This window comes from Callorhinus ursinus, unplaced genomic scaffold, assembly GCF_003265705.2.
Source record: "Callorhinus ursinus isolate GAN/ISIS: 27379988/994484 unplaced genomic scaffold, GSC_fseal_2.0 scaffold2, whole genome shotgun sequence".
NCBI lineage: Eukaryota > Metazoa > Chordata > Mammalia > Carnivora > Otariidae > Callorhinus > Callorhinus ursinus.
Genome location: NW_027397064.1, coordinates 56,170,754 through 56,198,147, shown reverse-complemented (window position 1 = coordinate 56,198,147; position 27,394 = coordinate 56,170,754). Strand labels below are relative to the sequence as shown.

Below are 27,394 nucleotides of genomic sequence, written 5' to 3'. Positions count from 1 at the left end.
TGAGAAAGATAGCCCTACTAGCCATTCAAAATGAACACCTTCATTGAGTGTAATCATCCAGTTGTAGATTAACTTTTCCAACTGGTTTCTCTTCCTATTGCTAAATGAGCCCAAGAACTACATAATTAAATTTTAGTGAATTATCTATTAGATGGAAAACTCCTCTTCCCTGTCTGATTCTATCATGATGTTATTCTAGTTTTTGTAGTGAGAATATCCCAAGGATGACTTTGTTAGAGTAATTTAATTGATTTCTGCTTAGCAGACTGTTATTCTTTTTTTAAAAAATTTTATTAGATCTGTTTTTTTTTTTAAGATTTTATTTATTGGGGCGCCTGGGTGGCTCAGTCATTGAGGGTCTGCCTTCGGCTCAGGTCATGATCCCAGGGTTCTGGGATCAAGCCCCACATCGGGCTCCCTGCTAAGTAGGAAACCTGCTTCTCCCTCTGCCGCTCCCCCTGCTTGTGTTCCCTCTCTCGCTGTGTCTCTCTCTGTCAAATAAATAAATCTCAAAACTCAACAGTAAAAAGACAATCCAACCAGAAAAATGAGCAAAAGACAGGAAGATACATTTCACCTAAAGGGATATACAGGTGTCAAAAAAGCACATGAAATGTTCAATATCATTAGCTATTAGGGAAATGCAAACTAAAGCCACAATGAGCTATCTCTGTACTTATATCAAAAGAGTTAAAATGTTTTAAATGACACTACTAAACACTGGTGAGAAGGTGGAGACTGGATCACTTAATCATTGCTGGTAAGAGTGTGTAGCTACTCTGGAAAACAGTTTGGCAGTTTTTTAAAAAAACTAAATACACAACTGCCATACCACCCAGCAATTGCAATCTTGCATTTATCTCAGAAACTTACATTCACACAAGAACCTGTACGCAAATATTTATAACAACTTTCTCCATGATAGCCAAAAACTAGAAACAACCCAGATGTCCTTTAACTTGTGAATGGTTAAACAAACTGATATATACCATGGAATAATACTCAGCAATAAAAAGGAATGAACTATTGATATATGTAATAACCTGGATCAATCTTTAGAGAATGCTGTCAAGTGAGAAAAGAAAAAAAAGGTTATATGCCATATGATTTCATTTGTGTAATATTCTTGAAATGACAGTAATAGAAATGGATAACAGACTAGTGGTTGCCTGGGTTTAATGAGGGTTTAGTGGGGGTAGATAAGTGGGTGTGCCCATAGGAGGGCAACGTGAGTGATCTTTGTGGAGATGGAAATATTCTGTATCTTGACTGTATCAATACCAATAGTTTAGCTGTGCTATTATACAAGATGTTACCATTGGGGGACACTGTGTAACGGGTACACAGGATCTCTGTATTACTTCTTACAACTGCATGTGAATCTACAATTATCTCAAAATAAAAAGTTTAAAAAGTTTAATTAAAATAATTCATTTATCTTTTTAGAGGCGGGGAGAGAGAGGGAGAGAGTAAGATCACAAGCAGAGCAGAGGGGAGTAGAAGGGACAGAGGGAGAGGGAGAGAGAGAATCTTAAGCAGGTTCCACACCCAGCGCAAAGCCCGATGCAGGTCTGTCTCATGATCCCGAGATCACGACCTGAGTTGAAATCAAAAGTCAGACACTTACCTGAGCAAGCCACCCAAGCACCCCTATTTATCTTTTTGAGTATGTAATAGATGAGATGTGCATGGTACAAAATTTAGAAGTCTATATTCGCATTTTAAATAGTGATTAAGAATCATAATGTACAGATAAATATAACATGTTAAATGCAATTTTTCTTTTCCCTTCCCCTCTTCTTCTTTGAAAATAGAGGGAGTTCGTAATATTTCTAATCAGCTTTCTATAACAATCAAGATTGATCGGGAACATCCAGACATGAGAAACTATGCTAAGCAGAAAGGTTGGTGGGATGGTAAAAAGGAGTTTGATTTTGCTGCAACATACTCTTATCTTGACACAGCCAAGATGATGATTTCACCAGGCAGATACTGTGAAGGCTACAAGCTTCTGAATAAACACAAAGGTAATTTTATCACTGAAATAATATCAGAATGAAAAATTATATTCTGCCTGGGTATAATGTGGGTATGATAAAATCTGGTTTTGAAGGAATTATTCTTAGTGAAGATACAGTTTTATTAAACTGAAATTTTATAAACTAATATAAGCTTTTTTTCTTGAGATGAGTGAAGTGCTATATAATTCTGAGAGGATAATAATACTTTTTGAACGACAGGTTCAGATTCACAATCCTCAGACCCCTTTTTTCAGTTTTTACTAATATTCTTAAACAAAATTGGGATTATTTTTCTTCTCAGAAATTATTGGAATATGGAGACGGGTTTCTTTAATCTGTCTTTTGATAATACTCTTGGTTATTTTCTTACTAAAATAGTTGTATCTAGAACTAGTTGAGAATTTTAAGTGAGCAGATGTAAGAATTCCCTCTTCTCCTCAATTCTAGAAATACTGAATAAAATATTTAAACATTAAGGATATATATAGTTAGGTCAAACACAAGAAAAGGAAATCACCAACTACCAAAAATGAAGAGAGAACCCATAGTGTTGGCAAGATTTGAGGTGTCTCTTCCTCATATAGTTCTCCTATCTGTATCAAAGAGGGGATTCTGGACCAGATATAAGCCTTAAACGATAGTTCTAACATCCATGAGAAGGTCGGTGTCTAGGTGAAGACTTATTTGGGGAGCAGGAACTGGACTACTTACCAAGATTATGAATCTGAAAAATGCAATTCTGCTCCCTTCCCAGAGTCCCAGCCTGGAATTCAGCTGTCTGTTGTCTCAGGCTATGGGTCAGCACAGTCTCTGGTGAGAGATTGAACTCGAAGCTAAATGTATTTGGTAGGCTCAGCTGGAGCTACCTGTGCTGTGCTGAGAAACAAACACTAGTTGAACCAGTAAATCCCACAGGATCTCAGCATACCTGTGTCTCTATAGTCACTATGTGAATATTTGATATGATAGATATTCAGATTTTACTCAAATTTCCTATCCAAATGAGAAATTTGCCATAATGAATCTACATGTAACTGCCATTGAAAACATTTAAGTTATGTGGACACTGAGATAAAAGGATGTAGTTTCTACATTTACTATGGATAGTTTCTATTATGTCCTCAAGTTTACTGATCCTTTCCTCTGCATTATCTAATCTGCTGTTAATCTCATCTAGTGATACTACATTTCAGTTATTATGTTTTTTATCTCTATATGTTCCATTTGGTACTTTTTGTGTATATTTCCCATTTCTCTATTAATTACTTTCATGGTTTTTTTTCAATGAGCATATTCAGCACATACCTGTTTTATAATAGCTGTTTTAGCCTCACTGTCTGCTAACTCCATTATCTCTGCAATTTCTGGATCTGTTTCTGTTGATCTGATTTTCTTCTGGTTTAGCGTCAAATTTTCCTGCTAATTCATGTGTCTGGTAATTTTTAATTGGATAGTAGACATTGTAGATTTTATTTGTTGCGTGCTGGATTTTGTTTTATTCCTTTAACGAGTGTTGGACTTATATTAATTAAGTAACTGTTTTTAAGCTTTTCTAGGATAGGTCTAGAGTAGCCTTTACTCTAGGGCTGGTTTGGTACCACTACTAAGGGATGTGATCCTTCTGGATATTGTGATCATTATGCCTTTACTGATTTTTTTTTAATTATTGTATATATTAATGAGAGAGGAGTGTGAAAATCTCAAGTTATATTTATGGAATTGTGTGTTTTTGCTTTGTATTTTGAAGCTCTATTGTTAAGTACATACACATTTATAATTGTTAAGTCTTCCTGGTGAATTGGCCCTTTTGCCTTTATGAAACATTATTTCTCATGGTAATGATCATTTTCTTGAAGTCAGTTTTAGCCCAGTCTTCTGCTTACTGTTTACATGACATATACTTACCTATCATTTGCTTTCAAACTATCAGTATTCAGACTATCAGTGCATTTCTTATAAAAAGCATATAGTTTGATCTTTTCTTTTTTAAAACCATTCTAATAAGTTCTGCCTTTTAATTAGAATCTATAGTTCATTAGAAATTTTATCATTGAAAAACACAATACCAAAGTAAAAATTAACTCAGTAGGCTCAATAGCAGAATGGAGATGACAGAGGAAAGAGTCAGTGGACATGAAGATAGATCAGTAGAAATTGTCTAATCTGAACAACAGAAGTTGAAGCAAGCAAACAAAAAGAACAGGGTCTTAGGGACTATGCAATAGTACCCAGATGTCTAAAATTTATGTCATTAGATTCTCAGAAGGAGAGAATGGTGTGATGCAGAAAAATTTTTGAATAGTGGCTGAAACCTTGTCAAAATGGCAAAAGACTTAAGCTTACAGATTCAGGAGAGGTAGAAATCTCAAACAAGATAAACTCAAATCCATGCCTAAATGCACAAATTGCTAAAAACCAAAGACAAAGAAAAAAGTCTTGAAAGCAGCTAAAGAAAAACAAATTACATGCAGGTAAAAAAATGATTTCTGCGAGTTTATCATTATAAACCATGGATGCCTAAAGGCAGTGAAACATTTTTAAAATTCTAAAAAGATCTGTCAAACCAGAATTCTATATTCAGCCAAAATATTCTTCAGGAATGAAGGAGAAATAAAAATATCCTGATATGTAGGAGAATTAAGAGACTTTGTTGCCAATAGATTGATCTAAAAGAAATTTTAAAGGAAGTTTTTTAGATATAAAGGAAATGATACCACAGTGAAACATGGAAATTTAAGAATGAAGGAAGAGCCACAAAAATGAGAAATATCTGGGTAAATATAACTATGTTTCTCCTCTTAAGACTTTAAAAATATGTCTGACAGTTATAAGCTAACATTACATTTCCTATGATACACAATTACCTCAGTATAAAGAGGGGAGTACATAGAGACCTGTATGGTGGTAAGATTTCTACATGCTCCTTGAAGCTTTAAAATATTAATTCTAGTAAATGGAAAAGTTAAGTATGTATATTGTAATCCTAGATCAACTTTTTTTTTTAACTAAAACAGTTGACAGTTTTTTTTTTTTAAGATTTTATTTATTTATTTGAGAGAGAGAGAATGAGAGATAGAGAGCACAAGAGGGAAGAGGGTCAGAGGGAGAAGCAGACTCCCCGCCGAGCAGGGAGCCCGATATGGGACTTGATCCCGGGACTCCAGGATCATGACCTGAGCCGAAGGCAGTCGCTTAACCAACTGAGCCACCCAGGCACCCAACAGTTGACAGTTTTATTTTCACATTTCACAATACAAATGAAAATTGCTCTTTTTTTTTTTTTTTTTGTCCCACTACTCCCTGGCAAAAACTATTCTCTCTTTGATAGGAAGGGGGAGCAAGTCTTCCTTGTCCTGGGAAAACACCTAGAGTCACAGTACTATGATCTCCTGGTGAAGTAGAACAAGTAATATAAAATGAATATAAAGAGGTTCCTGTCTCTTCTTATCTGTCTGGTCGAGTCATTCCTGGCCGAGTGGGCACCATCATGGGACGGGCAGGAGGTCTCAAAATTGGGGGCCCAGGCATCATTGGCATGTGGCCTCCCATAGGTGGCCTCATTCCAGGAGCAGATCCCACTGGCATCATCCCAGGAGGAGGAGGGCCCATTATTGGCATCATGGGAGGGCCCCCCTATGGCGTGCTGGGATCATACCAGGGCAAGGAGGACCCGGGAGACTGAGGGGAGGTGGGATCATTGCCCCTGCAGGAGGAGGAGCAGAGAATGGAGTAGGAGGTATCTTTCCTTGTTGAAATGCAGCGGTTGTTTTGTTGATCAGGCTCTGAGCCTGCTCTTCCATCCATTTCTGATAGTAGTCTTTCACATTCTGTTTGTGATTCCTTCCACTGCAGTGTGTCTTTCTCACAGATGGAGAGTCATGGGTGAGGTATGTGTCACAGTAGTCGTAATAAAACTTAGGCATGTTGCTCTGCAGGCCCCTAGATCAACTTTTTAAAAAGCTACATAATAAGATATAGAAAAAAGTTGAACAGATAAATTAAAATAGAGTACTAAGAAAATATTCAAAAATAAGGCGAGAAAGGGGAAATGGAGGAACAACAAACCAGAAGGATCAAACGGAAAACAAACAATATAATGTAGACCTGAATTCCAACATATGTATAAGTATAAATGTTCTAGGCACACCAATTAAAAGAGCATGTGAAAGTGAATTTAAAAAACAAAACAAGACTCAGCTATTGCTATATATAAATAACTAACTTAAGGTGAAAAGTAAAAGGATGGGAGAAGATATATCTTGTAAACACTCATCAAAAGACAGCTGGGCTGGCTATATAAATATTAGATGAATTAGACTTTAGAGCAAGAAATTATCAGGAAGAAAGAGGGATACTACATAATCAAAAAAGGTCATTTTAATGGGATTATTATGTCTCCATGGTAAATGTATATGCATCTAACAACAAAGCTTCCAAATATATGAAGCAAGAACTGATAGAACTGAAAAGAGAAATAGACCATTTCACAATTATAATTGGAGACTTCAATACTTCTCAGTTATCAGAAGAACTACTAGACAGGAAATCTGCAAGGATATAAAAAAACTGAACAATACCATCAACCACTGGTATATCTAATCCATTATTTATAGGATACTCCACCCAACAACAATGTAATACACAGTCTTTTCAAGTGCACATCAAACATACACCAAGGTTGTCCATATCCTGGGTCATAAAACAAATCTTACCAAATTAGAAGAAACATAACAAAGTATGATCTCTGGTGATAATGAAATTAAATTTGAAATCAATTATAGAAGGATATCTGCAAAGTCCCCCAAATACTTGGAAATTACACATTTTTAACCAGTGGGTCAGAAAAGAAGTCTCGAGGGAAATTAGAAAATATTTTGAGGGGAATGAAGTGAAAATGAATATACCAAAATTTGTGGGATGCAGCAAAGGTAGTGCTAACAGGGAAATTTATAGCATTTAATGCTTATAGTTGATAATAAGAAATTAATATAATATAAATATAAACTTAATATAAACTTAACAATATAAACTTAAACTTTCACCTCAAGAAACAAAACAAAAAACCAACCAAAAATGAACAAACAAAAATCCCAATCAAGGAAAAGGATGGAAATAATAAAGATAAGAGCAGAAATCAATAAAATTGAAAATGAAACAATGGAGAATATTGATCAAACTAAAACCTGGTTGTTTGAAAAGATCAATAAAATTGATACACCCTAGAAAGCTTGACCAAGAAAAAAATGAAGACAACACAAGTTATATGTCAGGTAAAGAAATATCATTATCTACCCTACCGGCATTAGGAGGATAACGGGGAAATACTATAAACTTTGAGGAAATGAACTAGTTCCTTGAAAGCCACAAGCCACCAAAACTCACCTAAAAAGGAATAACTCTTGACAGTTGTCTGTTAGACAGTTTAACTGGTTGTACTCAACCTGCAGATTCTACTGGTGGGCAGCTCAAATTTCAGCTCAGTTCTTTTATCTTTAGCTGTGCTGCTTGCAGTGTGCCCCACATGCTGATTCACAACACAGATGGGAATTTGGGCAGGTTTTTTTGTTGTTTGGTTTTTGCACAGAATTTGGGGGTTTTCCTCTCTATCTTTTATGGGATTCTTCCTTCACTTTCTAGTACCTGTGGTTGACCTCTAGTTCTTCAGGCCAGAAAGCCCAAGGTTTTCTGTAAATACTTGCACAATATTGCACAGTGTTGACGGAGGCCTTCCCTTGGGCTAAAGCCAAAACAAAAATAGGAAATTTATCCTGTGCTTCATCCCATCTTCCATATGTCTCCCTCCAGAATTTTCCTGCTTTTGTTCACTGTAAAGAACCTTCAGGTAGTCTATATTTTGTCCCAAGTTTATTGTTATTTAAGGGAGGGTTGGTCTGATAGGAGCTTATTCAGCTAATTGAAAGCAGAACTCCTTCCTATGTCATTTAATATTCTATGACCTTATTTTATTTATAGAAATATATTCGCATGATTCAAAATCCACAGTGAAGTCATTTCCTTCTATCCTGTCCCTAGATATTAATTTCTTTTTTCCAAAGGCAACCCCTTATATATTCTTCCAGAGATAATATATACTTAATGAAACAAATATGTATAATTTTTTTCTCTTTTTTTACAGAAATGGTAGTATGCCACACACACTTTTTGGCATATAACTTTTCTTTAGTTAGCAATATATAATGTAGATAATTCTATTTTAATATAGTCCCAATTTTCTCATATTTTTGACAGATGCATAATTTTCTGTTATTTTGATATCTTGTTTATTTCCATATGGTTATATTTTAATCATCATATAGTAAAGATTAGTTGTATGAATCATAATTTAGTTAACAAATTTCCCACTATTTAGGTTGTTTTTAGTTTTTCATTATTGAAAATTACATAATATGCTTATAGCTTATTTATATTCCCATCCATGATTATTTTCCTAGAATATGTTTCTAGAAGTAGGATGTAGGGTCAAAGAATATATGCATGTTTTAAGGCTTTTGAAAACATTGCCAAAATGATCATCAGAAAAGTTGCATCAATTTAAATTTCCATCAGCAATATCTGAGTGCCATTCTAATATATTTATCAATATAGGATATTATTTTTGTTCAGCCTTGATAAATTTTGTAGCAGAAATGGCATGTTATTATTTTAAAATAGAAATCTCTTACTAGTGAGATTAGAAATATTCTCATATGTCTAATTATTCTTACATTCTTATGTTTGTTGAAAAATTGTAATTTCAAATTGCGTGTTTATTAATATATCTTTTTCCATTTTTATATTTGGTTACTACTAACTCTTAAAAAAACTTGTACTGTATCTTTGTCCCTTTGCTTCCATATAGCTCCGGAAAAGTAACTTCTATTTAGGTTATTGGGTGGCAGTTAGCGACTAAATGGATCATTCCATTAATACTTCAAAATATGTGACTAATATATTCTCCTTCACTTGAAGGATAAAATGGTTCTGTAAACCAATCAGAAAGCAACTACTTAGAGATAGATCAGTGATTGATATTTGCTTCTTAGGTATTCATTAAACACATTAGTAATCTGTTAGTTATTTGGTATGACAGAAAACATTTTGTGACAATGTTTTTAAAGATTTTATTTTTTGACACAGAGAGAGAGATAGCGAGAGAGGGAACACAAGCAGGGGGAGGGGGTGAGGGAGAAGCAGGCTTCCCGCTGAGCAGGGAGTCCGATGCAGGGTCCGATCCCAGGACCCTGGGACCATGACCTGAGCTGAAGGCAGACCTTAACAACTGAGCCACCCAGGCGCCCCTCATGTGAAAGGTTTTTTTAATAAGGTTTCTTAATGTTAGGCATTTTATAAATAGGTTATTTAAACTGTCTTATTTTCCATGTAGATGGGTATGTAGAAAATGCTAAAATGTGTTATTCTAAGGAATTTTAGACTTATTATTGCTGTAAAAGTAGAGACTGAGTAGCAGTTGCAGCAGTACCTATTCCCATTTGTTAAAAGCTATCGGGCTGGACACTGTGCTAAGTGATTGCATTATCTTCTGTAAGGAACTATGTGAAGTAGGTATTATCTTCATTTCACAAATGAGGAAACTGTACTCTTCATTTATCTCCTCTATGAAACTGAAAAAAATGGACTCTCTTATTTGAGCTTATATTTCTCTCAGCACCTAGTTCAGTGTCTTGCACTAGTATGTTGTATGTGTTTAATATGTATTTTTTGATTAAGTTAACAAAGGATTGTTAGTTGAATTAAATTAAATTGTAACTTACAGATAATTTAACAAAAATCACTCTTGTGTACTTTTTCTGGCAATAACTTAGAGGCTCAGGACATAAATTAGGAAGTATTCCTAAAAAAATGAAGAAAAACAATACATAATTAAAGTGGAGAGGAAAATGTCAAGAATCCTAGGGTTTAACCGGGTAATTGGACAAAAGAAAGAAAAAAATAGAGGTAACTATAAATTAATTAGCCACTGCATCATAGTAATTAATTCTGTTATTTTTAACTACAAAATAGCTGGATTATATATAGATTTAAAATGAATGCATGATTATAGCAAGAGTTGCATCTGACCTGAAACTTCTTTTTCTCCCCAAGTATAATGTACAGTTCATCCAGCCTTCTGTGCTTGCCAGAAGAATAAATGTCTTTCCAATACTTTCATAGAAAATTGTCTAGTAGTACATTATAGTTAATTTTTCCCATGATTTTTCTAGATGGAAGAGCCTACCCTTCTTCTTTCCAGCTACCTGATAGCTATTAACTGTGCTGCATGTATATCCAAATTGTATCTATATTCACTCATGTATTTTAAATAACTAGTTTAAATTGCAGTGAAATTGCACCCTGTGTTTTGCATTCATTTTACTGAACCCTGCTACTGCAGTCTCAGTACTTATTCAATGCTTGCTAGTGGATTACTTATAGCTATCCTACTCAAGTGATCATGTAAATCCTCCCTTCATTTTGAGAATTGTAGGTTTTGAATACAGAAAACATTTTCATAATACCTGTATTATCGCAGTGTTATGGTTCTGACACTGTTTTCATTAAAACTTGCCATTTATAGGAATTTAGATTTGAATCATTTTAAAATCTCACTAGGTGCAGAAGCTATGTGTCTGATAGGTGTGGATGGTAGGCTTTTGCTTTATTGTTTAGTTTTAATGTTAAGGGCTGTTTTCAGATACACCCTCTTTTTTTCTTCCTGCATTTTCTCAAAATTAATGAAAGATTTGTTCTTATAACAAGTTATCTATAAATTATTTTTCTTGAATTTGAAGTCATAGCTATCCTAAGGAGAAATGGAAAATTTGCTATTAACATGAAATAGTAACGTATATGATTGACTGAGGGTGTAACATTAGATTATTTTATATGGAAATCAATTTTATTTTAATTTTAAATGTCACAGAATCACATTTTGAGTACAGACTTGCTGTAAGCGTTTTTCTTTTAATTATTCCTTTATATCATGGGAATGGAGGGAGGAAATTCTTGCTTTTCATGCTCTCTTTGTCTTTGTGAGTTATTTCATTTTTTATTCCTTTACTGTCATTGTAGTAGGGTATTAGGAGAGAGGAGACAAATACCTGTGGTCAACGAACTGTGTTAAATGAAAGTTATTTGTTTCTTTAGAATGAATTTTAATGCAATAGTTAAATATTTCCAATATAAAGTATGTGAAAATATCTGATGGCAGGAACTATATGTTTTATGGGAGTTTTTTTTTAGCTCAACTTTTTATAATATGGGTCTATCATGTTCGTTACTATTATTGAAAAATTGATACTACTTGAGGGTAAAAAAGGACTGATGGGAGGCTCAGTAGTGGAGTGGTTAAAAGCACTGAGCTGGACTTCTGCTTCTGGTTATCAAGGAATAACTAGTATTACACTAACCTCCCCCCCAGAATAACTATGAAAGCTGGAGGAATAAAAACAACTGTTTGAAGGTATCGGTGAACACCCAAAACAGTTAGGATATGAGGGCCTAGATCCAAGAGATTGAGAAAAGATTAGCTATACTCTGAGAAGTACCTGACCTTTTATGTCACAATTTCTCCTTAAAGCAATTTTTGACTTCTAAGCAGCACAAATGTAGGATGAGATACTGAGAAATCAAGACAAAAGTAGTTGCTAAGAGCCTAAAAAGCTAAGTAGAGATTTGGGAATCTCACAAGGCCTTAGGGACAAAACTTAGATCTAATAGCCAACCAGGAAGAGGCCTGGGAAACATCCCAGACTTTCAGTTGAGACCGCAGAAAAGCTACCATAGGGAATAGACCAGTCTCAACTGGATCAATAGGTAATCTACTTATATTCTGTCTGTTTTCCAGAAGAAAATTAAATCTTCTGTTGAGGAAAACATCATGAAGAACTTCTACAGACTTTCGTGCATAGTGTCCAACATTCAATAAAAAATTATCAGACATGCCAAGGAATAAGACTAAGCGACTGAAAAACCAAGAGAAAGCAGACGGTAGAAAGTGACCCACTGGTATCCACAAACTAGCTTCATCAGACAAAGACTTAAATTAGTATGTTTTGGGCGAGTGGGTGGTTCAGTCGGTTAACTGCCTTCGGCTCAGGTCATGGTCTCAAGGTCCTGGGATCAAGTCCTGAGTCAGGCTTTTTGCTTGGCGGGGAGTCTGCTTCTCCCTCTCCCTCTGCCCCTCCACTCATGCTCTCACTTTCTCAATAAATAATTTTCAAAAATTATCTTTATGATCATGTTGCAGTAGTTAAAGTTACATTCTCTTACCACTTTTGTTGGAAAAATTGCACTGGATTTGGTCATTGTTCTAAGAATTAGCATATTAAAATTCTAACCTAAATTTTGTTAACTATAAGCTTATATAAATTTATTTTTGTAATATTATTATTTCATTTTAAAGACCTAATCAGTCCTTTTCCTCCACTATTTACCATGAAATTTTGATTCTTATTTTAAATGTGCTGCTTTAAATGGCTATTTTCTAGTACCATTTTCTTTCAATAATGAGAATTTCTTGTATTTATTCAGAGGAAGGCTTTTAAACCTATTCTGAAACTCTTCAGGAAAGATCCTTTTTTGAATGGTTAACTGTGGTCATCCCAACTGAAATTGGACCAGGGGACTTTCACTTCTTTACATTCACAGAGCTACATATCTGTGTCAAAGTGCATCAATATCTATCTCTCTGGTCTCTCCATTTCCTAAGACAGTGCGTGGCATTTAGTAGATGCTCAATAAGTATGTGTTGAATGATTGAGAACTAAATAGAGAAAAATCCCATTCTTGTCTTTAGAGAATTTATAATCTAATGGCAGAGATAGGACCAATATATACAAAAGATCAGGAATGCTTATAGGAAAGGAAAACCTTATTTCAATTAAGCTTAATGGTAAGTTTTCATTTGAAGGAGTTTTAATTTGATTCAGGGGGAACTGAGAGTCAAATTTTTGGGAAGAGAATTATGACATGTTAGAAGAAGGTATTTGGGCTACTTTTGGAGGACTGCATTGTGTAGGGATAAGATTATTCATCTTGTCATTAGGAGTTAGATCTGGAACCACATCTTTGACTATGGAAATGTATAGCGGAGAGCAGAGCTGTCTGAAGGCATGATTGGCTTTTTAAATTTTTTGGTGGAAATACCTTGCAAATATGGAATTCTGAGGCTCTCTGTAACAATGGTCATGTTGTGTTTGCTAAAGAGATAAAATAGATTTTTTCTATTTTTCTAAAATAAAAAACTCCTTAAAATATCAAACTTCGCATATGAAAACAGAAAACAAAATATAATGCCATCTACTTTCATCACACACAATGGACATTTAAGTTTTTTAAGTAGTCCAGCAGAATTATGTTCATAAAAATTCCATTAACCAATAATGTGTTTTGTCTCCTTCATTCCCACTCTGGTTACAATTCACACTTTCAGATAAGGGTATTAAAGTCAGGTACAGAAATTATTATAGGAAAAGTAGCATATTATTTTATAAAGAACATCTTGTATAATATTGGAAACCAAGCACAATATTCTCTTAATAGTTTGTTCCCAGAATGAATAGACTCAGATAGTAGTTACTGATATTGTCAGTTCACTGCTAACTAAATACATCTTAAAAATTTTTGTTAAGGGCAACAAGACTGAGCATATTTTGCATTTTTTATTCCTTCTTAAGAAGTTATGATTTTACCTGATAAATGGTTTTGAGACTTTGTATTTTATATTTTCTAAAAAAATCTTCATTACAACAGTGGAATGAAGCTAATCTAATATTTATGATACAGGGTTCGTTTAGAGTCAATCTCTAATTTATACTTAGATCATTATCTCATGTTATATATTATCAATAGAGAAAGCAGTTCATATTAACAGTATATCAATCTACAAATTCATATGTATTTGATGATTTTTAAAATGATTTCCCTAGGAAATATAACTTTTGAAACAATGATGGAAATTCTCCGAGATAAACCAAGTGGCATTAATATGGAGGGAGAATTCCTGACCACTGCAAGCATGGTTTCTATTTTACCTCAAGACTCCAGCCTTCCTTGCATTCATTTCTTTACTGGGACTCCTGATCCTGAGAGGTAAAGTCATAGAATATTGTAAACCAGCAAGGGGTCAAGGAGTGGGGTAGTCATTAGTCTGTTGGTGATTTTGCCAGGCTAAATTTTTCTTACACAAATATGACAATAATTTTTGGATGCATTTTCTGTTCAGGTTGTAGTTTGCCATTTCCATATGTACATAACTGCCATAACTATTCTCATTTTTATAGGACAATATGTTAATAGATTCTTCTATGCAGTTATCCCTACTCTCTTTCCCCAAATATATTTAAAATTGTCAAGAAAAGTATATGGTTTTCTTTTGCAGATTCAATATTACAACATTAGATGATTAATAACAGTAAAAAGATTAAATGATGTAGCTGAGCTGGATTTAGATGGTTACTTATCTACTCATATCTATAAAATACATGCATATAAAATTTAAGCTATCAGTAGTTGAAGTTATATCTAAAGCAGGATTTGTACAGACTATCTTTAGTCATTAGTGTCTCATAGAACTTAATGTACATTACATTTAGAAATGATCTTATAGTCACTATCTCCTAGTGTTATGGTCTTTCATGTTATTAAAGATATTTTCAAGAAGATGGAATGAGACTCATGAATACCTTAATACTGCTGCTGATTTTCATTCCAAATCCTAATCCTCAATCTGTAACACTGAGGCTTGTTCTTACCCTTCAACTGTGGAGTTTGCAGTAGAAAATGATGAACTGTAATTTCACTTGGCACTGTTTCTGTGCCAGCCCCTTTGTTAGGTTCATGGGGATACTGAATAAAGTGTGCTCCCCAGCCCCAAAGGAGAGCCCGGTGTACCAGGAAAGACAGACACGGGTATAAGTAGTATGACAGGAACGACTAGTATGTAACAAATTAATAGAGACTAGAGGAAATCTTAAAAGATTTAGAATAATGCTGAATATTTTTATATCCCCACAAGCCAATTTAATGAAGACTTTTTCTTCTAGATCCATTTTTAAGCCTTTCATATTTGTACCAAATATTCCACCACTATTGGATACCAGTTCACCAACATTTGCACTTGAAGATCCAGTTAAAAAGAAGCCACGTTTTCAGTTTAAGCCTGACAGAAGACACCCACTCTACCAAAAACATCAACAGGCTTTGAAAATAATAGATAAAAAGGAGGTATGATTAAATTATATTCTGTTTTATCATTAAGAATGATTTCAAGTATGATTCAATCCACATTTTGAACTTCGGAATTTCAGCTTTCTTTCCTTCCTTCATCTAAAAATAGGTTTAAAAATAGTTTAGATGTTTAGATTATAGACCTGTAATTGAAGGTTAAAAATAATGGTTAAGAATGCATTGTGAGCCTTTCCGCGCTACCTAGGGAAGTGTTCATACAGCGTTGTTTTGCGTTCCTGTTGTTATAACTTAAAGGGAAACTTTCACAGTGTCTGGAGCCCTTGATGTCCTGCAAACGAAGGAGGAGGATGTCCTCAAATTCCTTGCAGCAGGAACCCATTTAGGGGGCACCAACCTTGACTTTCAAACAGAACAGTACATCTACAAAAGGAAAAGTGATGGTATCTACATCATAAATCTGAAGAGGACCTGGGAGAAGCTTCTGCTGGTGGCTCGTGCCACTGTTGCCATTGAAAACTCAGCTGATGTCAGTGTCCCATCGTCCAGGGATAGTGGCCAGCGAGCTGTGCTGAAGTTTGCTGCTGCTACGGAGCCACTCCTATTGCCGGCCGCTTCACTCCTGGAACCTTCACTAACCCGATCCAGGCAGCCTGCCGGGAGCCGAGACTGCTGGTGGTTACTGAGCCCAGGGCTGACCACCAGCCTCTTACAGAGGCGTCCTATGTTAACCTGCCTGCCATCGCTCTAACGCCGACTCTCCTCTGCACTATGTGGAGATCGCCATCCCTTGCAACAACAAGGGAGCTCACTCGGTGGGTCTGATGTGGTGGAGGCTGGCCAGGGAAGTTCTGCGCATGCGTGGCACCATTTCCCGTTAACACCCTGGGAGGTCGTGCCTGATCTCTACTTCTACAGAGATCCTGAAGAGATGGAAAAGGAAGAGCAGGCCTCTGCTGAACAGGCTGTGACCAAGGAGGAATTTCAGGGTGAATGGACGGCTCCAGCTCCTGAGTTCACTGCTACTCAGCCTGAAGTCGCAGACTGGTCTGGAGGCATGCAGGTGCCCCCGGTGCCTATTCAGCAGTTCCCCACTGAGGACTGGAGCGCCCAGCCGGCCACTGAAGACTGGTCTGCAGCTCCCACTGCTCAGGCCACTGAATGGGCAGGAACAACCACTGAGCGGTTTTAAGCTGCTCTTCCACAAAGCAAACAAAATGGAAATAGAAATGGGAAAGGTTGACGAAAAATAAAGTTTGTAAAAGTAAAAAAAAAAAAATGCATTGTGAATCTTTTAGGGAAATTTAATATATTAAATGTAATAACAGTACCTAATATTTACTGAGCACTTACTATCCAACAGCATCATGGTACCATTACACAGAATATTTTATTTAATCTTCACATTCTTTATGAGTAGCTACTGTTATGTTCATTTTTATGAGTAGCTACTATTATTATGTCCATTTTACTGATAAAGAATCTGAGACTTAGGGAGTTTAAGCAGCTTACATCGTTTATATCTCACACCAAAAATGACAAAGCTACTGGAGGGCAGTTAACATAGTCTCTTACATAACGTTCTGAATCATATAGCCTTAGATTAATTTTAATGGAAAGTGCTTAACACCCCTTAGACTTAAAATAATAATAATGAGTTGGAGTTTAACAAAAATGATAAATGCTTGTGATTTTTAAATGTAAGCATTATAGAAGATTAACATGTCATCCAAAATCTCATCTCTAGAAATAAGCAGATATATTTTGGGGGAGACAGATAGATACACACATAGATTGACAATTTTATAATATCCATACTTCTTCAGCTCTCTTGCCCTCTTCGCTCTCTGCCCCAGAGATAAAAAATAGACTAGAAGGAAATGGAAGGGCTACCTAAAGGTTTTTTACAGAACCATCAACTCACTTCCTTCAATGAAGGAAAATATTGGCCATCTTACACCTTTTCTCACCTGTTTATACTCTATTGCCTATAATTCCTTTTACTTCATCAAGGTATATACATTTACATTCTTTCTACATAAAGTGAATTAAATTAATTGTCCTCCAGGTAATTATTTATTGACTTTTGTCTGTAGTATGTTTGCATGGTTGCCATTCCCCCACCTGCTTTGCTTACACTTAAAGCAGATAGTTCTGTCCAGACCTGGTATTTGCTGTGAATTCTTGACACTATTCTTGCTTTATTTTTTTATATTATATTTATTTATTTTATTAAAATAATATATTTTTTATATTATATTTATTTATTTATTAAAACTTTGAGTGTAGGGGCACCTGGGTGACACAGTTCAGCATCTGATTCTTGGTTTCAACTCAGGTCGTGATCTCAGGGTCATGAGATTGAGCCTGACATGAAGCCCAGCATTGGCCACGTGTGGGCCCCGTGCTCAGTGAGGAGTCTGCTTAGGACTCTCTCTTCCTCTCCCTCTGCCCCTCCCCTCCTTCAAATAAATCTTAAAAAAAACTTCGAGTGTAAACACTTTTTGTAGCCTGGTGGCCTGGAGTGAGAGGCAAGCAATTTGTCCCAGGAGCCCATTAAGTGTGCTGATGAGAGCCCAATCCACTGGCCATGGTGTCATACACTGTCTGAGCTTGGCTTACCCTCCAGACTCAGCACAGCTCTGTGAAGAATGATGAGCCCTTTGGTTCCTCTTGCCCTGATGCTCAAGTTTCTCAGTGATATGTTTCAAGACTCTCTGCTCTGGGGGGATTTTCCCTCATTCCTCCCTGAGCAGCCTCCACACTGCACTAATTGCTTACTATAGTTCTCAAGAGTTGTCAGCTTCCTTTTCCCCTCAATACTGCTTCTGGAAGGTTGGTTTTGTAGACTTATTATTAAATATTTGTTTAAATTGCTGATTGACATTTTTCTAAGTAATACTGAAATTAAAATTTAAAACCTGTTGTTACTGTTTTAGGCTTTAGTTAATAGGCAGTAAATGTTGAATGACAACAGAAAGTAGTGGAAAGACAATAGAATTTGAGGGAAGTGTCAAAGAGCTGGGTTCTAGTCTACTTTTTTTTTTAAATTTAAGTATAGTCGACACATGATGTTAACATTAGTTTCAGGTGTACAATATAGTGATTGGACAAGTCTATACATTATACTATGCTCACCCCAAGTGTAGCTGCCATCTGTCACCATATGCTAGTACAATACCATTAACTATATTCCTTACGTGCCTTTTACCCGCCGTGACTTATTCATTTCATAACTGGACATCTGTATCTCCCTATCCTCTTCACCCATTTTGCTCACCCCCTCACCCCCCTCTCCTCTGGCAACAATCAATCTGTTTGCTATGTATTTATGGGTCTATTTTTGCTGTTTGTTTCGTTTTTTAGATTCCACATCCAAGTGAAATCATATGGTATTTGTCTTTCTCTGGTTCTAATCTACTTTAATGTCTTAGAGAGAGTCAATGCTACTTTTAATTTACATTTTTTAAAGATTTTATTTATTTGACAGAGCGTGCACACAAGCATGAGCGGTGGGGAGGGACAGAGGGAGAGGGAGAAGCAGGCTCCCTGCTGAGCAGGGAGCCCAATGGGAGGATCCGTCCCAGGACCCTGAGATCATGACTTGAGCCGAAGGCAGCCAGTTTGTTTGTTTTTTTTTTAAAGATTTTATTTATTTATTTGACAGAGACACAGCGAGAGAGGGAATACAAGCAGGGGGGAGTGGGAGAGGGAGAAGCAGCCTTCCCAAGGAGCCTGGAGCCCGATGTGGGGCTTGATCCCAGGACCCTGGATCATGACCTGAGCCAAAGGCAGACGCTTAACAACTGAGCCACCCAGGCGCCCCCGAAGGCAGCTGCTTAACTGCTTAACCAGCTGAGCCACCCAGGCGCCCCTTAATTTACATTTCTTGATTACTAATGTGGTTAAAAATCTTCTCATATGTTTATTGGCCATTAGTATTTCCTCTTAAATGACTTGCCTCTTCTTTTCCTTAGCCTATTGTTCAATTGTTTGTTGGTTGTTTTTGTCTTTTGCCTCAAAGAGGCAAAAATATGTGAATTTTGAGTCTGTTATGTTGCAGATTTTTCATCAGCTTATTGTTTAACTTTTTTGTCTGACAGAAAAGTTTTAAGTTTAGTCAATTACATTTGTTAGTCTTTTCCATTAAGGCATCTTGATTTTATGCTTGAAAGGCCAACCTCACCTCAAAATAAAGATAACTTCTGGGGCGCCTGGGTGGCTCAGTCATTAAGCGTCTGCCTTCGGCTCAGGTCATGGTCCCAGGGTCCTGGGATCGAGCCCCGCATTGGGCTCCCTGCTCCGCAGGAGGCCTGCTTCTCCCTCTCCCACTCTCCCTGCTTGTGTTCCCTCTCTTGCTGTGTATCTCTCTGTCAAATAAATAAATAAAAAGATAACTTCTGTATTTTTTTTCAGTATGTATATGTGTGTTTGAAAAAAATATTTAGTTCTTTAATTTGTCTAAAATTTATTTTTCTGTATGTTATGAAATAGGGATTCTGTTTTCCAAGAGCTGACTAAATTATTCCAATACCATTTGTAGACAAAATACATTTTCCCCACTGATATGTAAAGTAGCATTTCTTCAGAAAAAGTAGATACAATTTGATTTTAAAGTGCACATTAAGGTTAAGAATCTTTGTTTTTTGGAGTTCTGTGCCATAATGGTTCAAATGTTTAAAATTATGCTCATTTTCTTTTTTTTTAAATTTTATTATGTTATGTTAATCACCATACATTACATCATTAGTTTTTGATGTAGTGATCCCTGATTCATTGTTTGCATATAACACCCAGTGCTCCATTCAGTATGTGCCCTCTTTAATACCCATCACCAGGCTAACCCCTCCCCACACCCCCTCCCCCCTAGAATTCTAGAGTCCATAGTCTCTCATGGTTCGTCTCCCCCTCTGATTTCCCCCCCTTCATTTTTCCCTTCCTGCTATCTTCTTTTTTTTTTTAAACATATAATTTATTATTTGTTTCAGAGGTACAGGTCTGTGATTCAACAGTCTTACACAATTCACAGCACTCACCATAGCACATACCCTCCCCAATATCTATCACCCAGCCACCCCATCCCTCCCACCCCCCATCACTCCAGCAACCTTCAGTTTGTTTCCTGAGATTAAGAATACCTCATATCAGTGAGATCATATGATACATATCTTTCTCTGATTGACTTATTTCACTCAGCATAATATCCTCCAGTTCCATCCATGTCATTGCAAATGGCAAGATTTCATTCCTTTTGATGGCTGCATAATATTCCATTGTGTGTGTGTGTGTGTGTGTGTGTGTGTGTGTGTGTGTGTGTATGTATATATATACATATATATATACACTCCACATCTTCTTTATCCATTCATCTGTCGATGGACATCTGGGCTCCTTCCACAGTTTGGCTATTGTGGACATTGCTGCTATAAACATTGGGGTGCACGTACCCCTTCGGATCCCTACATTTGTATCTTTGCAAGCATGAAACCAGCCCTACAAGAAATATTGGAAGGGGTCCTCTAAGCAAAGAGAGAGCCTAACAGTAACATAGACCGGAAAGGAACACAGACAATATACAGTAACAGTAACCTTACAGGCAATACAATGGCACCAAATTCATATCTTTCAATAGTTACCCTGAATGTAAATGGGCTCAATGCCCCAATCAAAAGACACAGGGTATCAGATTGGATAAAAAACAAGACCCATCGATATGCTGTCTGCAAGAGACTCATTTTATACCCAAAGACACCCCCAGATTGAAAGTGAGGGGGTGGAAACCATTTCCTATGCTAATGGACACCAAAAGAAAGCTGGGGTGGCAATCCTTATATCAGACAAATTAGATTTTAAACCAAAGACTATAATAAGAGATGAGGAAGGACACTATGTCATACTTAAAGGGTCTATCCAACAAGATCTAACAATTGTAAATATCTATGCCCCTAACATGGGAGCAGCCAATTATATAAGCCAATTAATAACAAAAGCAAAGAAACACATCAACAACAATACAGTAATAGTGGGGGACTTTAACACTCCCCACACTGAAATGGACAGATCATCTAAGCAAAAGATCAACAAGGAAATAAAGACTTTAAATGACACACTGGACCAAATGGACTTCATAGATATATTCAGAACTTTCCATCCCAAAGCAACAGAATACACATTCTTCTCTAGTGCCCATGGAACATTCTCCAGAATAGATCACATCCGAGGTCACAAATCAGGTCTCAACCGGTACCAAAAGATTGGGATCATTCCCGGCATATCTTCGGACCACAATGCTTTGAAACTAGAACTCAATCACAAGAGGAAAGTCGGAAAGAACTCAAATACTTGGAGGTTAAAGAGCATCCTAATAAAGAATGAAAGGGTCAACCAGGAAATTAAAGAAGAATTTAAAAAATTCATGGAAACCAATGAAAATGAAAACACAGCTGTTCAAAATCTTTGGGATGCAGCAAAGGCAGTCCTAAGAGGAAAGTATATAGCAATACAAGCCTTTCTCAAGAAACAAGAAGGTTCTCAAATACACAACCTAACCCTACACCTAAAGGAGCTGGAGAAAGAAGAGCAAATAAAGCCTAAACCCAGCAGGAGAAGAGAAGTAATAAAGATCAGAGCAGAAATCAATGAAATAGAAACCCAAAGAACAGTAGAACAGATCAACGAAACTAGGAGCTGGTTCTTTGAAAGAATTAATAAGATTGATAAACCCCTGGCCAGACTTACCAAAAAGAAAAGAGAAATAACCCAAATAAATAAAATCATGAATGAAAGAGGAGAGATCACAACCAACACCAAAGAAATACAATTATAAGAACACATTATGAGCAACTATATGCCAGCAAATTAGATAATCTGAAAGAAATGGATGCATTCCTAGAGATGTATCAACTACCAAAACTGAACCAGGAAGAAATAGAAAACCTGAACAGACCTATAACCACTAAGGAAATTGAAGCAGTCATCAAAAATCTCCCAACAAACAAAAGCCCAGGGCCCGATGGCTTCCCAGGGGAATTCTACCAAACATTTAAAGAAGAATTAATACCTATTCTTCTGAAACTGTTCCAAAAAATAGAAATGGAAGGAAAACTTCCAAGTTCGTTTTCTTTCTTTCTTTCTTTCTTTCCTTTTTTTTTTTTTTTTTAAAGATTTTATTTATTTGACAGAGAGAGACACAGCGAGAGAGGGAACACAAGCAGGGGGAGGGGGAGAGGGAGACGCAGGCTTCCCGCCGAGCAGGGAGCCCGATGTGGGGCTCAATCCCACTACCCTGGGATCATGACATGAGCCGAAGGCAGACACTTAACAACTGAGCCACCCAGGCACCCCCCAAGCTCATTTTCTGATAACTTTCTTCTTACACACTTTTTCTTTCAGTACCTACCCTGTAACTGGTTGTGGTAATTCATCAATAACTTAAAAATTGCTTCATTCTGTAAAAGTCATGACCATTTGCCCCATTCTTGAAACAGAGAGAAATCATAGGGAGGAATCATTGAGAAAATGTCTTTTAGTTTCTTTCCCTTGAATACTGCTGTTCTTTTTCCTTTGTTGAATCTGATAATCCTGATTTTAAATATAGAAGATCCAACTTCATAAAAGTATCTTAGCCTCGAAGAATAAGGAACATTGGTGACACGAAAATTGATTACTTATGACAAAAATGCTGCTTAAAGCTATACTATCAAAATAAGATGTTTAAGTCAACTATTTGTAGTAGCTATATCATAAAGCTTTCAAAATAAAGATTTATTAAAAAAAACTTAGCCTCAATTTTCAGCAACCTTCCCCATATATAATATCATAATTTCAATGGTCCTGTTATCTGTCTTCTAAGTTTCTTGCTTATAGACTAATCCTACACAGTTATTCTTATCTTTTCTACTAAAAATACCTAATAAATTGGGGTTAATTCAATCTAGAACAATGATTTTTCCCAAAGAATTTCATTCCTTCTATGTCTAAAGAATAAGAGGAGGGGAACCAGACTAGAAGTGGAAACAAGAATGAATAAATCTTGTCTGTAGAGGTGAGTTGGAATTTGGTTAGACTTGTACGTGTGTGTGTATGTGTTTATTTATTTTTATTTTTTAATTGTTTAGGAAAAAGCCAAACCCCTGTTGGACAACATGAGGAAACTGGAGAAAGAACTATTCAAAGAGATGGAATCAATTCTTCAAAACAAGCATCTTGATGTGGATAAAGTTGTTAATCTCTTTCCTCAGTGTGCAAAAGATGAAATTAGAATTTATAAGTCAAACATTAGTCCTTAGTGGTCATATAAAGGGTCAGCAATCTTCTTCAAAGTCAGAATCTGTCATCTTGGTAAATGATATAACCTCATTTAGCAGACCTGATTATTCTTTAATAGCATTTACGTTAATGGCCTATTAGAACTACATACAGCCTTGCTGAAATATTGAGAAAGAAAGTAACATTGGAATTAGGCACGTATATCATGGGATAGCCAGGAGGTATTTCAGGTATTTACTTATGTTGTTTTTTTTTAGCCATAATACCTTTTTAAAAATTATAATAATTTAATATTCAATTCTTTATGAAGCATAAGATATTAAAATAATGCATGGATTTATGTTTATTATAGTTATGTATTGTCCTCAAATAACTCATTTACAGCAAGAAAGTAGATTTTTCTTTAGTAATGGAAAATATTGTTTCTCAACTAATGAGTTTTTTCTCATTAGGTACATGTTAATCATCTCTAACAAAATATTCTAGATTTACACATTATCTTATTATAGTGTATTAATTCTTCAAATACACTTTTATTAAATTCAAACATGCTTTTTGTCAAGACATGGCTGACCAGTGAGCTTTTAGCTCTAATTATCAAGCAGTTTTTCAGGTATGCACCTTTATAAGCTTTTAATATTTTTAGAAGAGCTTGTCTGGGGATTAGGAATGGGATAAGGGAACCAAGACCTTAGGTGATACTGTTTCTGTGTCTCAAATCTTTCTCAAATTTTATTTCTGTTCACTCAGGAAAAATAGTAACGGGAGTGAGATAGGGGCAAATGATAGGATTGCCAGTGTATTATGAACATTAGAGTATATAACATATTATGAACATTATAAATGAGTAATATCTACCCAGTTTATAAAACTTTGTTAAAGTTACATAGAGATTACCAAGACTCAAAGTTGCAAATGTAAACAAAAGAAAAATCCAACTCAAAATAACACTATTTATTGGTTTCTAGAAATATCTATTTTAGATATTTGATTATATTATCATATTTATTGGTTGCTATCACTGTAATTAGGATTATTACTAAAGTAGTGGATCATTATATTTAAAGAATGCCCAAGAAAATTTTTTTTAAGGGTGCCTGGGTGGCTCAGTTGTTAAGCATCTGCCTTCCACTCAGGTCATGATCCCAGAGCCCAGCATTGGGCTCCCTGCTGGCGGGAAGCCTGCTTCTCCCTCTCCCACTCCCCCTGCTTGTGTTCCCTTTCTGGCTGTGTCTCTGTCAAATAAATAAATAAAATCTTTTATTTTTTATTTTTTTTATTTTATTATGTTATGTTAATCACCATACATTACATCATTAGTTTTTGATGTAGTGTTCCATGATTCATTGTTTGTATAGAACACCCAGTGCTCCATTCAGTACGTGCCCTCTTTAATACCCATCACCAGGCTAACCCATCCCCCCACCCCGCTCCCCTCTAGAACCCTCAGTTTGTTTCTCAGAATCCATAGTCTCTCATGGTTCGTCTCCCCTTCTGATTTCCCCCCCTTCATTTTTCCCTTCCTACTATCTTCTTTTTTTTTTTTTAACATATAATGTACCATTTGTTTCAGAGGTACAGGTCTGTGATTCATCAGTCTTAAACAATTCACAGCGCTCACCATAGCACATACCCTCCCTCCCCAGTGTCTGTCACTCAGCCACCCCATCTCTCCCACCCCCCACCACTCCAGCTACCCTCAGTTTGTTTCCTGAGATTAAGAATTCCTCATATCAATAATCTTTAAAAAAAAAAAGAAAATTTTTTTAAAAGTTCTCTCATAACAACCATAATCTGTCTCATTTTGCTCTTGTCTAATACAGGGCTGCCATTACAAAAGAAAAGATAATTGTCCCAAGTACTCAGTTAATTCCGTGTTTCTCTTACATATGGTTCAGTGTTAGGTTCTACCCAAATCATGAAGACCCTTGGCCAACCCCTATACCTCTTTTCTCTCTCTTAATATATGAGGAAACTAAGGGTAAGCAGTCCATTCATTTATCCAGGGACATATACTTGAATCTTATTTCTCTCCCTAGGGCCAACATGTTTTCTCTTTCTCCTCCCACACCACCCTAGACTCAACTAGCACCATCTCTCACCTGACAACTGCAGTTAACTGTCTTCTACACCCATTTTTTTCTTTATCTCCATTCACAGAGGTCACTGCAGCCTGAGTGATCTCTGAGGAATGTAAATCTAATCATGAATTGCCCTCTAAAACTTTTTAAGAAAATATTTTTTATAGCAAGTTTTAGATTTAGAGCAAAACTGAACAGAAAGTACAGAGTCCCACATACCTCCTGTCCCACCTCCAACTTACCCCTCTATCAACATCCCACACTAGAATGGTACATTTGCTATAATTGATGAACCTGTATTGGCATATCATTATCACCCCAAATCCATAGTCTGCATGAGGGTTCACTCATTGTACCTTCTTTGGGTTTGGACAAATGTATAATGATATGTATTAATGATCATGGTATCATACAGAGTAGATTCACTCCTCTAAATATCATCTGTGCTCCACCTATTCATCTCTCCCTCCCCCTAATCCCTGACAACTACTTATCTTTCTTACTGTCTCCATAGTTTTGCCTTTTCTAGAATATCATATAGTTGGGAATAATACAGTATTTAGCCTTTTCAGATTTGCTCTTTCATTTACTTAGTAATATGCATTTAAGTTTCCTCCGTGTATTTTCATGGCTTGAGAGCTCATTTTTTTTTTAGTGCTGAATAATACTACATTGTCTGGATATCTTGGTTGCTGATATTCACTATTGAAGGATATCTTAGTTGCTTCCATGTTTTGGTAATTATGAATAAAGCTGCTATAAACATCTGTGTGCCGGTTTTTGTGTAGACATAAGTTTTCAGTTTATTTGGGTAAATACCCAGCAACATGAGTGCTGGATGGTATGGTCAGAGTATGTTTAGTTTTGTAAGAAACTGCCACACTGCCTTCCAGAGTGACTACGATTTTGCATTCCACCAGCTATGAATGAGAGTTTCTGTTGCTTCACATCCTTGTCATTAGGTATTTGTCAGTGTTCTGGATTTTGGCCACCTCCTAGGTGTGTAGTAGTATCTCATTGTTTTAATTTGCTGATGACATATGATGCAGAACATATTTTCATATGCTTATTTGCCATCTATCTTCTTTGGTGACATATCTGTTCAGATCTTTTGCTCATTTTATTTATTTTTTATTATTTTATTTTATTTTTTTATTTATTTTTAAAGATTTTATTTATTTATTTGACAGAGAGAGTCACAGCGAGAGAGGAACACAAGTAGGGGGAGTGGGAGAGGGAGAAGCAGGCTTCCTGCGGAGCAGGGAGCCCGATGCGGGGCTTGATCCCAGGACCCTGGGACCATGATCTGAGCCGAAGCCAGATGCTTAACGAATGAGCCACCCAGGCGCCCCTTATTTTATTTTTTTAAAGTTTTTATTTATTTGACAGAGACACAGTGAGAGAGGGAACACAAGCAGGGGGAGTGGGAGAGGGAGAAGCAGGCTTCCCGCAGAGCAGGTTGCCCAACGTGGGGCTTGATCCCAGGACCCTGGGATCACGACCTGAGCTGAAGGCAGATGCTTAACGACTGAGCCACCCAGGCACCCCTCTTTCGCTCATTTTAAAAGTCAGATTGTTCATTTTCTTATTGTTGAGTCTAAAACTCTTAGTCATTGAAGTAAGTCCCAGTCCTTAACAACTATCAACAAGATCCTGCTGATCTTCCCCATCTATATCTTATTACAGTTTTGCCAATGTTTTTTCTTTTTTTTGTAATCCCCTTCAACGATTTCACCCATCCCCCTATCCACCTCCCTTCTGGTAACCACCAGTTCTCTGTATTTAAGTCTGTTTTTTTTTTTTCTTCTTCCTTTTGGTGTTCATTTGTTTTGTTTCTTA

General features: G+C 36.3%; 1 protein-coding gene and 1 pseudogene across 3 annotated transcripts in view; one reads left to right on the top strand and one right to left on the bottom strand.

Moving 5' to 3' along the window:
* Nucleotides 1–27,394, top strand: part of SCRN3 (secernin 3) — a 33,831-nt gene extending 6,437 nt beyond the window's left edge. For 2 of the 3 annotated variants that reach the window (XM_025850050.2, XM_025850042.2), the window contains exons 5-8: nt 1,815–2,027; nt 13,949–14,111; nt 15,065–15,245; nt 23,324–27,394. In XM_025850050.2, the coding sequence (XP_025705835.1) occupies nt 1,815–2,027; nt 13,949–14,111; nt 15,065–15,245; nt 23,324–23,494 (728 nt within the window). In that variant the 3' untranslated portion in view covers nt 23,495–27,394. Of the gene's footprint in view, nt 1–1,814; nt 2,028–13,948; nt 14,112–15,064; nt 15,246–15,503; nt 16,087–23,323 lie in introns of those variants that run through there. The other variant, XM_025850058.2, reaches the window with a different exon arrangement.
* On the bottom strand, nt 5,429–5,944 carry LOC112807286 (U1 small nuclear ribonucleoprotein C-like; annotated as a pseudogene).